At 42.3% G+C, this 14,410-nt stretch overlaps 2 protein-coding genes across 2 annotated transcripts; one reads left to right on the plus strand and one right to left on the minus strand.

Moving 5' to 3' along the window:
* The first annotated feature begins 4,832 nt into the window (after positions 1-4,832).
* On the plus strand, positions 4,833-5,900 carry LOC140949475 (beta-1,3-galactosyltransferase 1-like). Its single transcript, XM_073398633.1, has one exon. It carries the CDS (start codon positions 4,833-4,835, stop codon positions 5,898-5,900), a length of 1,068 nt encoding a protein of 355 aa, XP_073254734.1.
* A 6,719-nt stretch (positions 5,901-12,619) lies between these two features.
* On the minus strand, positions 12,620-14,382 carry LOC140951003 (uncharacterized). The gene is made up of 2 exons (XM_073400222.1): positions 13,656-14,382; positions 12,620-13,551 (listed from the first exon to the last, which is right to left on the minus strand). Exons 1-2 carry the CDS (start codon positions 13,669-13,671, stop codon positions 12,698-12,700), a joined length of 870 nt encoding a protein of 289 aa, XP_073256323.1. The 5' UTR covers positions 13,672-14,382; the 3' UTR covers positions 12,620-12,697.
* Between the last annotated feature and the right edge of the window lie 28 nt (positions 14,383-14,410).

Raw genomic sequence — 14,410 nt, forward strand, 5'->3', positions numbered from 1 at the left:
ACGCAGGTGTGTAGACTGAAGCGACAACAAGCCAGCGAAATTACAACGTGCTCAGTTTATCCCTAATAGACGTGAACACAATCACTCGAACTTCTAATGTCCCTAGAGTGCTATCACGCCTCATCCAATAAAAAGGTGAGATAACAGTTAGGTCGCTTTATTTTCAGAATAACAAAGAATACCGAAAAAGTGAGAAAATTGCATAACCCTTACAAACAGTAATAAGACAATAAGAACAATAAAAAATCTCAAAGTAATGTGAAATGTTGCTCACATAACTACGCGGGTTTATAAATCTACACTCATTATCGGCGTGGTCTCAGTTCACGGTTATATGATCATTTGGAACATGGCTATGATGTCTATGTACCGAGAAGAAATACGACTGCTATCTCGGCAAGAAGTCGTGGAAAACAGGAAACAGCTATTCCGACTGCTCAACGGCGACGCCTTTTTTCCAGAGAAATCGTGGCCTAAGGATATTAGCCTCATATTCTGGAAGAAACCGATGGGTGATAAGGAAACATTCAAACTTCTGCTGTTTTTCCACGGCAACGGATGCAATCCTGAAATCATCAGTAGATGGATTCTTCTAGCTCAGTCCTGGGCCTCATCGCAAGCTACGGCCGAGAAAAGAGCACGGCAAATACAATTTGTCAACGACAACGTTGACAGTAAAAGACATCAATAGTTTTACTACGAACTTGATTATAGCAAACTGTTGTACCTTAATGGATTACCACAACAAACCCACGTCAACAGTGAAGAGTGACTTCAGTCACTTGAATATAAAACGGCTCTTTTAGGAGCCAATACCTTTTTGCTAGTTTCGCGCCTTTCCGCGTTGTTTCGGGTTCTTTCAAACAAGTAAGAATTACCAAAAAATAGTGCTTGTGTACAGGAAAGAAAACATTCATATGTCATGTTGTTGTTTGCTCGTGAATCACAATAAACAGAACGAACACGAGAGTGACGCGTTACCTTTCAATTTTATAATGTTCGTACGATGTTTGTTATACTCGCAGCACCTTGAGATATTATTAGCGCTAGATATATACGTCGCCCTCGCTTTGTAACTATTAGCGCGTTTCCACTTTGTGTGAAAGCGAACTTGTTTTGCGTCGTTGGCCTATAGAACGAGGAATATTCATAATAATTATTAGCGCGTTTTTTCTTGGTGTAAAAGGCAACTTGTTTTGCTTGGTTGGCTTATAGAACGAGGAATATTCATAATAATTATTAGCGCGTTTTTACTTGGTGTAAAAGCGAACTTGTTTTGTGGGGTTGGCTTAAAGAACGAGGAATATTCATAATAATTATAGTGCGCTTTTACTTGGTGTAAAAGCGAACTTGTCATTGCGTGGTTGGCTTATAGAACGAGGAATATTCATAATTATTAGCGCGTTTCTACTTGGTGTAAAAGCGAACTTGTTTTGGACCAGTAGAACCATTGGAATGGCATCATTTTCCATTGGTACCAATCGTACCATTGGTACCAATGGACCATTGGAATTGCCCTGTACCCAGCCAGGTCACATGGGAAAATAATCAAAGTCCCCTTAATGAGATGCATATTCACCAACAGAACCATTGGAATGACACCCTTTTCTATTGGTACCCTTGGTACCAATGGACCATCAGTTGGTACTAATGGACCATTGGAATTGCCCTGTACCCAGCCAGGTCACATGGGAAAATAATCAAAGTCCCCTTAATGAGATGCATATTCACCAACAGAACCATTGGAATGACACCCTTTTCTATTGGTACCATTGGTACCAATGGACCATCAGTTTGACGAATCGTATCCGTTTGTGTATATTGGACATGTGTGCTATAACACACCGTGTTGGATGCAAGTGGCCTCGGAGACCCTTATTTACGAAGGCGTGATTGATGCAAGCGTGAACACCTGTTGTAAGCTCAAGATTGTATTTTTGGAAAAACGTCTTCAGTTTTCGGGTAGATAGTATTTTGAAATGGAGAGTTTATATCAAACTGAAAGTTTCCTGACTGCGTGCATTTCTTTGGTGCATGAGCCAGACAATCGTTATCAAGTCAATAGCCGTTGTGTACGAACTCACGAAAAGAACTCAGGAGATGCTGTTCGCCGATTGGGCACAATAATACAAAGTATTTTTGTGCCCAATCAGGAGCCAGCATTCGCTTGACCGTTTGGAAATGGTCCAGTGAGAGTCGATACCCAGGGGCTTTTCCGCCTGTACTTGAAAAATTTCGTCGCGCCTTTTCCCCCGGCCTGACTGACCGCCCCTGGGTCTCCGAGGATGGGATGCAAGTGGTTATTCACGTGCGCGTTCTTTTACAAAGGTTCGGAAGTCAGATTGCTGCTGGAGAATATGAAATTCTAAAACAAGCGGCAAAAACTTAAAACACCGCTATTACAAGTGTACAGGATCCACCAGCGACTGGAGGAGTAGTACGTGAAATTTGGAACGGCTCTTTGTGGTGACTTGCTCGAGAGCTAGACATTCTAAAGTCCTTTATTTTTTTTCCGGGTTGGTTATGCCATTTTAAAGGACTTTTCATACCTGTTTGGCGCGAAATTCACCGGTGGAAAATTGTGCCGGTGACGTCATGACAACAGTCCACGTTCGATATATTAAAATTCTACCATGTCTCCGTAGACCACGAGTAGTCTCCAGTTTTTATCAGGGATAGTAAAGCGAGCGAAACGCGAGCGCGCGTGAAAATCACGCGCGCTCGCGTTTCGCTCGTTCGGCTGTCCCTAATGACAAATTGGGACTACTGGTAGTCTAATATCTCCGAGGCTTTAGGGTCAGGCGAAACAGGTCGACATCGAGACACTTCGTCGCTCGCCCGGTCGCTGCGTAGTCTCATGCATTTTAAGGTAGCTTCGCTCAATTTTAAGAGGTCGACTTAAAGCTGAGTCTACTCGAGAGCTAACTCACGTGAAAAGCCAAGACGAGATTCATAAACAGTTTATTAACGGATTATAACGTACAGCTTGGCTTTAATCAAAGTTCGGTCGGCAGTTTCTTTCTCATGTGCTCATGGTTTCCAGCCCTACGTTACGTTACGGGCGTCTCTCTCTTTTTTGCACTCACTTTACAATTTCCTGACTCTTTCCCGGCAAGCCTGAATTTTTTGGGCCTTTGTTTATTTACTGCGTAAGTTATGTCTCTGATGATCTCCTTTACTTTTCTTTTTAATCTGTGGTTCCAATATATGCCAAAATCATATACAGTCGAACTTCTACTATAACGGCCACTCGGACAGTCCATACATTGATTCTTGTTTAAACCTCTCTACCACGGCCACTTTCTTCTGTCTCCAAGGTGGCCGTTGTGGAGAGGTTCAACTGTATTCATCTTTCCCGGTTCTCTCTTACTTAAGAGTCCCCTTTTCACAGACTGGCTTGTGGCTAATGTGTTCTATAGAGTGTTTTCACATTACGTCACGGCGGCCGTATTGTTGTCCCAAAACAATGAAACGGCGGCCATGATGGTGTCCCAAACCAATCCTCTGGGAGTTGAGCTCTTTTCTGATGCAAACGCTTTCTTTTGTTCCAATACATTTCCATAGATGCTGGCCACGTGAGTGAAAACACTCTATAATATATGCGATTCAGTTACCTACTTATTAGCATACATTCAACTGTAAACCTATAGTTTTTTTGCAAAGCTTTTTAGTAGTTCAGTCTGGAACACTGATGTAGATAACTAGTAACACGAACAACCAAGCAAACCGGTTCAGGAGCGCAAACTACATCAATTGTAATCAAAGTTTATCTCCCTTAATCAAAAATTTGAAAGCAACACAAACAGAGTAAGGCCGTCTCCTACTATTAATTATAGGGCCCTGAAAACGGAAACTTAAGTCATTATGAAATTGACGTTAAGGCTTAAGTTTCCCAAGTTCGATTGTTAAAAAGTAGAAATGAATTTTTAAAACACATAATTTCAAGGACTGAAGAATAAACGTCAAAATTGAAGCTTGGAGTAAAAGTGTGTGACTCTATGGAATCTAATTTTTTTTATACGTCACGAAAGAAGTAATTCTCAGCCCCTTCGTGCTTTGAATTGATTAGTTTTTTTTTAAAATGGCACTTCAAATCAGTTAATCTATTAAATGTTTCATGTTTACACGGACAATACGCTCAACTCAGTAAATAGTTTAAGAAAAAACAGGCTACGTTCACAAGGCATGCACCGGACGAATTTTTGACCGGTTGAACAATTCGTGCGTTTACTAATATTCCGTTTACACGAAATCAACTTAACTGTACGAAAATGTAGTCGCCCAGCCGTTCAAAGGGACGTGTGAACGGAGCAAAATGTTCAGGAACGGACCCGTGAGAACAAATTGTCCGTTCAACTTTTCCAGCCGGTAGAAAATTCGTCCGGCGCCGTAGGAACGTAGCCACATTTTCATCTCAAAAATCATCATGTTTATCAGAGACTTTTATTGATTGGTAACTTAGTTTTTAAAATTCCTTTGGGAGGTGGATAAAGTAAAAGACCATTTTGGCTTGCTTCAGTTGGTAAATTGACGTGACTTCTTATATCTAGCTGCACCTGTGATGTCGGTGATGAATGACCTGCTTTCATTGTCATCGGTTATACTGCGCATGCTCAGATACATTCGCTACATTCGCTTTACATTCGCTATCAAGGACAAAAATATACAATAGAAATATCGAATTAGTAATACATTGAACTCGTGCTTGCTGTGGAAAAGATATGAAATCAGTGTGAGAGGACGATCGCAAAATGCAATACTCTCGCAAGCAAAACATTTTACCGACGATGAAAATATTTTTACTGGTGTGCGGTTGTGTTTTCTTTGGCAAAATGACAAGAACACTCAAAACGATTCCTTGGGTAGCGAAACTAACTGGGCATGTGCCGACTGTCGCGGATGTGAATTTCATGATGGTTAACCCTTCGGTTCAACCTTTGCTGCCTGCACAAGAGATCTTTCTTCTTGTCCTCGTTTCGTCGGTTCCCGGTAGCGACTATCGATTCGCTAGGAACGCTATCAGGGAAACTTGGGGGATTAGCCTTGACTGTAGAAGTAAAAATGATCCGTGTCCATGGAATGTCGTTTTCCTACTGGGAAGAAACTACCAAGACACGCTAGATTCGCAAATCATGGAGGAAGCGCGGGCTTTCAACGACATTCTAGTAGGAAATTTTAACGACACTTACATAAACCTAGTCATTAAGCTATTCATGGGATTTTCCTGGGCCTCAAAAGTCAACTGTCGCTTCGTTTTAAAGGCGGACGACGATATCTACGTTCGTTTACCGAAACTAGTATCATGGCTACATCACGCACCTTCATCGCGTTTGTACGCTGGGCACGTTCACAATAACGTTGGCGTCTCGCGGGATCCCGATGAACGAAACCCACTTCCACCAGGATCTTCTTTCAACGAGAAATACTACCCGCCTTATTGCCTAGGGGCTTTCTATGTACTTTCGCGTAGTATTATACCAGATATATTAAAAGCTGTGCAGCGATGGAGACCCTGGCCAATAGAAGATACATATATTGGTGTATTGGCTCGCGATGTAGGGGTATCACCAATCGATATTTACGGCTTTGTTTTGAAGGCAAGAGCAAGCCGAAATTTGCCGCAATTCACGGATTGTTACTGGGATTGTATCACTGCTCTTGGACACAGGCTTACACCAACTCATCTTCATCTTGTTCACAATAAATTTCAAAACTTGATGTCCTTTAACAGCTCCACGTGCGCGGTGAATACCTGCGGCGAGGAAAATGGCAGCGGCTCGTTATGTGTAGGTTATATCGTGATTTTTATCGCGGCCATTCTTTTAGCAGCGTTGGCTTATTTGAGAACGCGAAGATTAACGTTAAACATGCAATGGTTCTGTGAAAGGATAAATATTTGAATACTTACACAGAGAATGTTTCTAGGGGTAAATCTTTTGAATGATAGAACGAGTCTGCCAACAGTCATTTTATATCATTTTAAAAACAAGATTGCAAAGTAAATTATATTTCAAGTTTAGTTTCAAGTTTCAAGTTTATTAAGAAAAATTGAGAAAATACAAAATATGATGTACCACTGCTCGCAGTTAGCTATAGCTATTCGAGGCGAGCAGTGGCTTGACACTAAGTAGAATAATTACAATAACAATACTAAATAGAATTAATTATTATCGCACAATACATTAAAATAAGCTGAATACTAAGGGTGCGTTTCTTTAAAAAAATCCAAGATTGGATTCTTAATCCGAGATCATGCGGATTCGTTATTTTTAAAGACACGAAAAATCCGAAAATGGATTTTTTTTTCAATTAGCCGTAACGACCCCAGCATGCAGTTCGCGTGTTTTGGGGGGAGTTTTCAAAATGGCGGAAAGTTTTGGTTTGATGTTTGAACTGTTCGAAGAAGTCCTTGCCGATGACCTTGAACAACAACAGGTTCTTTTAGGAGCCGATGACGAAGCAGTTTTATTCCTTTTGGCGGCCGGACAGCTCGTCCGAAAAGAACACGTTCGCACAAAGAATTTTTACGAAATAACCGTACCTAGTTACATACCGGAGGACTTCCGAAGTCACTTCCGCATGTCACGGCATACAGTTACAGTTCTCGAACATTTGCTTTCGGTCCACGGCGACTTACCTCAATACACCGGCGATAGAGGAAGACCACCGGTCGAGTTAAGAAAGCAAATCCTTATTACGCTGTGGATTCTTGGGAATCCAGAATGTTTACGCTCTGTTGCCGATCGATTTGATGTTTGCAGGGCAACTGCGTACAGAGTCTACAGACGAGTTTGCAAAGCAATAGTGAGGAACTTAATGGATGAGTTTATCAAGTTTCCAACTGGTCTAAAAGCCCAAGCGGTGATGGAGGCCTTTGAAGAGAAAAAGGGTTTTCCGGGTGTTTTGGGGGCTATTGATGGCACCCACATACCAATCAAAGCACCACATAACAATCATTTAACTGTCTACGAATGTAAATAGATAAAACTACAACAATCAAGTCTGGGGTAAACAGGGAAGGGCTCCGAAGTGAACCCTTCCATTTAATAACATTTGCCCAACTGAGACGGTCAAGATACAGCAAATGTACAAAACAGGAATACATGGAAAAACGTGAAAACAACAAAAAAAAAGAAAAAGGGGGGGGGGGGGGGGAAGGGAGGGCAGTGAAGTAACGGTCTGTTGAAGCACATGGCGAAAGAACTGCGTAGAGCGCATGACAAAGAAATAAACTAGTGCCAGTCCTCCCCCCCCTTCGGCTAGAGTTAAATACAAATAAATGCAATTATTTTAGACTTAACTCTCTACGAATGTAAATAGATAAAACTACAACAATCAAGTCTGGGGTAAACAGGGAAGGGCTCCGAAGTGAACCCTTCCATTTAATAACATTTGCCCAAGGGAGGCACGACCTAACCCCAGACAAAAGTCTCCATAAGGGAAAAATCTAAACAAACGAAGCGAGACGCTTAACTGCTAGCATTCTGTCTTTAACTGGGATGTGGATATAAGACCTATAAGCATCTGACTGCCAGTCTCCTAAACGCTTAATCAGTTCTGCAGGGATTTGAGCTTGAAAAGCCAGAGTGGCCCCGCCCGAGCGAAAACTATGTCCACTAACTTGAGACGGGTCCAAGTTCGTCTTGGCTGCGACTAGTTTTAGAAGGCAGTCAAACTTTCCATAAGTCAGAGGAGTCAGGCCCCCCTCCGTGGATGCTGGGATGATAAAGGCTGGGCCCGATAAAGGTGCTGGTACCAAGCCAAAGGCATGTCTGAGAGCGGTGTAAGGGCAGAGTGGATGTGGAGCAATGCGAGGTAACGGAACAGTTAAAATGCGCTGACTAAATTGGATGGTCTTCGACCATCGATTGATAATGATGGCCCAGTCATTGAAGAAGAGGATATCTCCTCGACGCAGGTGTTTGGATGGGTCAAACTTTGTTGATCCTTTGCATAGCAAATTCGCCTTACGAAGGAGGCCAAAGAACGCTACGAGGCAAACTGCCCAGAAGGTTGCATGTAAAGGGCTGTCCAAATGTAAATGACTCTTGAAGGCTAATAGGATCTGGGGTGTAATCGGCTTCTTTTGGGACACTGTTAAACCTTTTACACGCTTGATTCCTCGAAGTGTAGATGCCAATTGAAAATTGTTTTTGGTTGGGTCAGACAGACCATGTTCAAGGTGTAGAATGCGAATCGCATTTAAATAGGCTGGGATGGAGGATGCTGAGAGTGACCTTGCTAGAAAAGCTGCATAGCGATTAAGGGTTAATGCTGTTGCTGGGAGAGGTTGGTAGCCGTAGTATACACAAAAGGAGAGGTATGAACGCATTTGACTCATGTAGGTGGACTTGGTAGTAGGTGCATATGATTGACGCCGGAAATTGGTGACTTCACGGTCAAGTTGCTGCTGATCCCTTGGATCTAAGGAGAGCAAGAGACAATGGCGACATGTGAGATTCGAAGTCATTTGATCTAGAGGATTTGGAGAGCCATGCTTGGAACGTTGGCCAGTAGTGCACATCATTAAGGCGTGAAATACTATCTGCTAGAGTGTTGGTTGCTCCTGGAATGTGCTTGACGAACAAACTGAAGTTGTAATACTCCTTAAGCCAAAACAGAGAACGAATCCAGTCCATGATCACCGGGCAACAGGTTGAGCCTTTGTTCAGAATGGCTGCAGCCACCTGACTGTCTGTTTTGACGACTACTCGATGACCTGACCAGAAAGGTGCCCAACGGTGTGCAGCTAAAACAATGGTAAATGTCTCCTTGTAATTGATATGGAGAGAGCATAGAGATGGGTAGTCCAAGGCCCAGTTGACGTACATCCAGTCTGGTGCCCATAGGCACCCCCCGCCAGACAGGGAGGCCTCAGTAAGCACTGCTGTAGGAAGTTCAGGGATGGCTGAGGGGAACAAAGTTTTACAGTTGTGTGCAGGCAGGAGGCGGGTCCACCACATGAGGTCAGCTCTCGCATTTAGGTTAAGATAGACGCGATGGTGCGGACGTTTAACCGAGTTTGCCAAGGTGATAAGCCGTCTGAGAAATGTGCGGCCCCCTCGAACAACACGTGCTGCCCAATTAAGCTTGCCAAGGAGTCGTTGGAGGTGAAGCTTGGTACATTTGCTTTTATAGCTTGTTTCCTTGAGAAGGGATAACAACTCTGACACACGATCGTCTGAGAGGCGGAGTTCACACTGAACAGTGTCGATTTCAACTCCAAGAAAAATCAGGCACTGGGTAGGGTAGACAACTTTGCTCCAGTTGATAGTGAAGCCAAGAGACTCTAGTAAGTTTAACAGGGTGTCAAAAGCTACTTTGCACTGAAGTTGGGTTGGTTCGATGATAAGGAAGTCATCAAGATATGCCAGCACAGTATACCCTCTCCGGGCCATCATACGACAGATCCCTTGTGTGAGGCGGTGAAAAACCATTGGTGAGGCCCTGGCTCCAAATGGTAGACGCTTATCATAGAGGTAGATGGGGTGTTTTGAGTCGTTGAAGCGCCACGACATTCCTGTAACTCGCCAGCTATCGGGGTGTGTTCCAACGCTTCTGTAGGCATGTTTTAAGTCAACTTTTGCCAACCAACAACCAGGTTGACAGAGATTTGCTGCATCATCAACGGTAACATACTTGTAGTGTTCTAAATCCATATATGAGTTAGCATTCATCGTTAAGGGTCGGCTACAATCCATGATCATTCGTAATTCATTGGAGTCCTTTTTTGGTACGGCTCCAAGGGCATTAATGATAATTGGCATGTCGGTCTTGACTGCGATAGCAAAGTGGTCTTCTCGGAGACCTTTGATTAATTGCGCTTCAATTTGATCTTTAGCTCCAGGTCGCAGAGCAGACTTATTGTTTTGTGTAAAAGCAGGTGAAACCATTAAATCAGGCGAGAGGAGCTGAAATCCATTTTTAACACCATCCAAGATAAATTCCGAGTCCGGGTCATTGGTTAGCTCTGTTGCCCAGGTCTCAAAAACTAAGTCTGTGGAGACCTGGGCTGCTTGGGGCTGCTGCTTAAATTCTGAAAAGGGCCCTGCATGAATGGGTAAACTTTCCCCACACTCTGCGGGAAGTGGTGTCCTTAAGACGGGATTAGTCCCTGCGTTTAACAATGTGGTCGAGACATCTCCTGCTAGTTCCGTAGTCAAAATACTATTTGGAGGGAGCTCTGCAGTTGAGTGTGGGTTCAGTATTGGGGGTCTTGAGCAGTAGCAGACTGGTGCTGCCATTGGGGGTGGGTTCCCAAGCACTGAGGTTTGATGCAAACATGATCATATTTACATGAAGAGGCAAAGCGGCACCCTTCACGCCGTTGGTAATCATAGCAAACTTGCTTTCCTGTTGCTGGGTTTAGGACTGGGCGGGACGTTTTGCGAGGAGATAGCCGCGGCGGTGTGGGAGTTGGATCTGGTCTGTGGAGTGTTTGGTGGGAGATGAACTGGCTGTCAGTACCCCATTTACAGTTTGTCGAAAACTGCATTCTGCGGTACAAATCATCATATTGCATCACTTTCGGTAAGGGGTAACACTTGGCTAGCTCAGATATCTTTGAACTGTACATAATGTAATGAAGGATGTCTTGGGTGGACGATAGAGACCCATCTGACATGAGAGTATGCATAATACGAAAGTTAGCCGCTGACCATTGTGGGAATGAGATTTTGTCAAGAGGCAGTTTCTTGTCTTGAGCGGTTTTTAATACAATTCTAGCATCACCAGAGGTTCCAAGCACGGTCTCCTTATCCTCCTGTAGTACTAAGGGAAGGCAGCTAATGAAATCAGGGATAAGTAGAGGACGTTTACCTCGCGAAGTAGAGGGCTCTAACAGCGGTTGTGCTGGGTCTTGTTCCTCTGCGGTTAAACCCAGTAAGATGGGGTCTCCTAAGGAATCCATGAGAGATTTAAGCTCGGATTGAACAACTGGGTCTTGCTGGAGACTTTTCAAGGTTGGTTTTGCGACAGAATGACTATGAGGTGTTGTTGTTGCGGTCGCCGTGGCCATCTTGGGCGCACTTGGTTGCTTGGACTCTCGCTGTAGCTTCAACAACTCGAGTTTGGTGCGTGTAAGATCCAGTTCAAGCTGTAAATTGCGGTTTCGAAGATCTTCGATCGCTGTTTCGTTTACAGTGGGTTGTTCTGTTTTAAAACTGGTTGGAGTAAGGTCTTTTATCAAAGACTCAACCTGACTCAGTTCGCGTTTGACTGCTTCGCTCATCTGTTGAGGTGTTGCCGATTCTGCCGCCAGGTCATCCGCGACGAAATCTTGTAGTTTTTTCGGAGGTTTTGTGCTCCTGCTGCTCTTTCTAGTCGCCATAGTGTAAACATCGACAACAATGCACCATAAGAAAACGATTCAGGAAAAAATAAACGTGAGTTCAGTGAAGTAACGGTCTGTTGAAGCACATGGCGAAAGAACTGCGTAGAGCGCATGACAAAGAAATAAACTAGTGCCAGTCCTCCCCCCCCTTCGGCTAGAGTTAAATACAAATAAATGCAATTATTTTAGACGAACAATACATAAATCGCAAAGGTTTCTTTTCCGTCCAACTACAAGTCATTTGTGACCCGGATTTATTCATAACCGATGTTTTCTGTGGTTACCCTGGTTCAGTACACGATGCTCGCGTGTTTCGTAATTCTCCGATCTGCCGAGAAGTTGAAGTGAACCCAGACAATTATTTTCCTGGCAACTCCCACATTTTGGGAGACGCAGCATATCCCTTGAAGAGGTGGCTGCTGACCCCATTTCGAGACAACGGACGTTTGACTGCTCAACAAAGACGTTACAATACTGCCCACAGTTCCACCAGAATGGTGGTTGAGAGGTCCATAGGGCTTTTTAAGAACAGGTTTAGGAAGCTAAAAACAATGATGGATGTTGACAAAATTGAGGACATACCGGAAATTATTGTATCCTCTTGCATCTTACACAACATTTGCATTATTGAAGATGACATCGATGATTTTTTAGATGACTCTAATGATGATGATGACAATGATGACAATGATGATGACATCTTTCCACCAGGTGTAGGAGCAGTTGATAAGAGAAACATGATAATGAGACTGATCCCATAAACCTAGCATTTATAAGTGGTTTATGTATTGATACCTTTTGTACTGTGGTGTTTTCATGAACACTTCTTTCATAGGTGGTGTATGTCATTCATAAAGTTTATACTGTATAATAGTCTTTTTGCTATAAATATCAATATTTTATTTGTTTTTAAAAGTATATAAGAAAATAGTAGAGCCATGTACATGGATCACTTTATACTACCTGAAACATTTATGGTGTTGCTTGAAATGTAAACTTTCAACACAAATGTAACAGCCTAATACTCTGACAGTCCAGGTTGCTTGTGTCACGCACAGAAAGGAGGAAGTGCGTGACACAAGTGATCTGAAGCATCTGAGAATCAGGCTAAAAAAAGTAAAGGATATAAATAATATCAAAACCAGTTTAGTTAGGCCCTCTCACCTAATGTTGCTGTTGTAGTTCCTTGTATGTATGTGATAAAAAAAACATACAACTTGCAATAATACTGTTAACATGTATGATATAATAAACTTTTAGATAACTCAACACTGACAACAAACTCAGGTTTACTGTATCTATGTTCATGTTTGTGGTCAAATAATCCCATGTTCTGCAACACAATAAAAAATTATGGAATCAAGGTTACTCTTTGTTCAATGATTTTTCAAAAACATTCAAAAATCGGCCCATGAGTGCCATGCGTTCATTGTGCATATTTTCAAACTTTTTAATCTTTTCCTTTTCTTCCTCTTTCCTGTCTTGTGTAAATTCCTTAAAGAGCCCAACGAGGTCTTCTCTTTTCTTCCGCTCTGGTAACTTCTTTTTCTTTGCTTTTGTAACCACAGACTCCTCTGTGTCACTACCTGTGGAACTCAATGTGGAACTGGAATTTTTAACACTCTTGACTGCATCTTTGCTCCGTTTACCATCAATGTTGCTGCACAATGTTTTTGGAGCGATGGCATCATCTTTCGAAAATATTTCGTGAAGTTCGTCATAGAAGTTGCATTTCTTTCGGTCATTTCCGCTGACTTTGTTGTGATCAACACAAGCAACATAACTTCTCTTCAGATTTTTCAATTTCGTCTCACACGCCTTGGCATTAAAGAACACTCCGTTCTTCTTTAATTCTTCGCTGATTTCTTCCCACAGGGACTTGTTCTTTTTGTTTATATCTTTAAATCGTTCTCTGCGTTCGACATAGCAGGAAATTAACAACAGCACATCAGCTCTAGACCAGCGTACAAGAGCTCTCGATTCGCCTTCGGTGCCTTCACTCGACTGACTGAATGTGGCTGCAGCTGTTTCCAAAGAAGAAAAACTTGGACCAGGCTGAGGTGATACTGATCTGACTGTTTCATGGCTGAACTGTGATGCCTGCGGTGGTGGAAACATGAACTGAGGAAGATAAGGTTGAATGCCCGGTTGAACGTGGCTTTCGTTCCACTGATATTCTGGATATTCACCTGCAGATAAACTGTGCGTCCAATATTGTCCTGTAGATAGAAATAAAAGATGCCAAGACGCATCAAACATCCGGAAAATTTATAAAAATACGTACAGGACGGAAAATTTCGGTGAAACTACACAAAAAACTCACCTTGTTTATTCGCCATGGCCGGCAGCAGCTAATATTTACAACAAAATGGCGGGAATGTGGCGGATTTTAAGAAGACGACCGCTTGCCAAACGTACTGCTTTTTGTATCCGTGCAATAAAGAAACGCACGGATCATGAATCCTAAAAATCCGGATTTAGATTTGATCTAATGAATCCACTCGGAGTGTGGATTCTATAGATTCAAAATCCATTTTCGGATTTTATTAAAGAAACGCAAAATCCGTTTTTGGATTCAAGAATCCGGATTTGGATTTTTTTAAAGAAACGCACCCTAAGTACAAAGTGAATAATTACAATTACAATACAATACAATTACAATACTAGGTAAAATACTGAATACTGACTAGTAATAATAACGAAGATTCTCAGGAGAAATAAGGCAGATTACATGGGAAGCTGGAAGGATAATGTAGATAGAAAGCTAATAGAATGAACTGAGTTTAGTTTTCAAGACATATTCAAATCCAATAGATCAATATACTCATTCGCCTCCGAGAGTTTCTGAAGGAGCATATTGTGAATGTTGCATTTAAATTTCACTTCAGGCATTTGACGAATTTCATTAGATAGGTTATTCCAGACTCTAACACCGTTTCTTGAAAAAGACATGTTTAGCTTGTCTAATCTAGAGTATTCGAGAAAGAAGTTGCCTTTTGTTGATGATCTTGTGTTATGTGAATGAATATTATGTTGGTAATTAAATATATTTTTTGCATCTCAAAGGATATTCGAAGT

This window comes from Porites lutea, chromosome 10, assembly GCF_958299795.1.
Source record: "Porites lutea chromosome 10, jaPorLute2.1, whole genome shotgun sequence".
Lineage (NCBI taxonomy): Eukaryota > Metazoa > Cnidaria > Anthozoa > Scleractinia > Poritidae > Porites > Porites lutea.

Excerpts from the sequence above, each read along its gene's own strand:
- LOC140949475 (XM_073398633.1), top strand. The coding sequence starts at position 4,833 with ATGACAAGAACACTCAAAACGATTCCTTGGGTAGCGAAACTAACTGGG.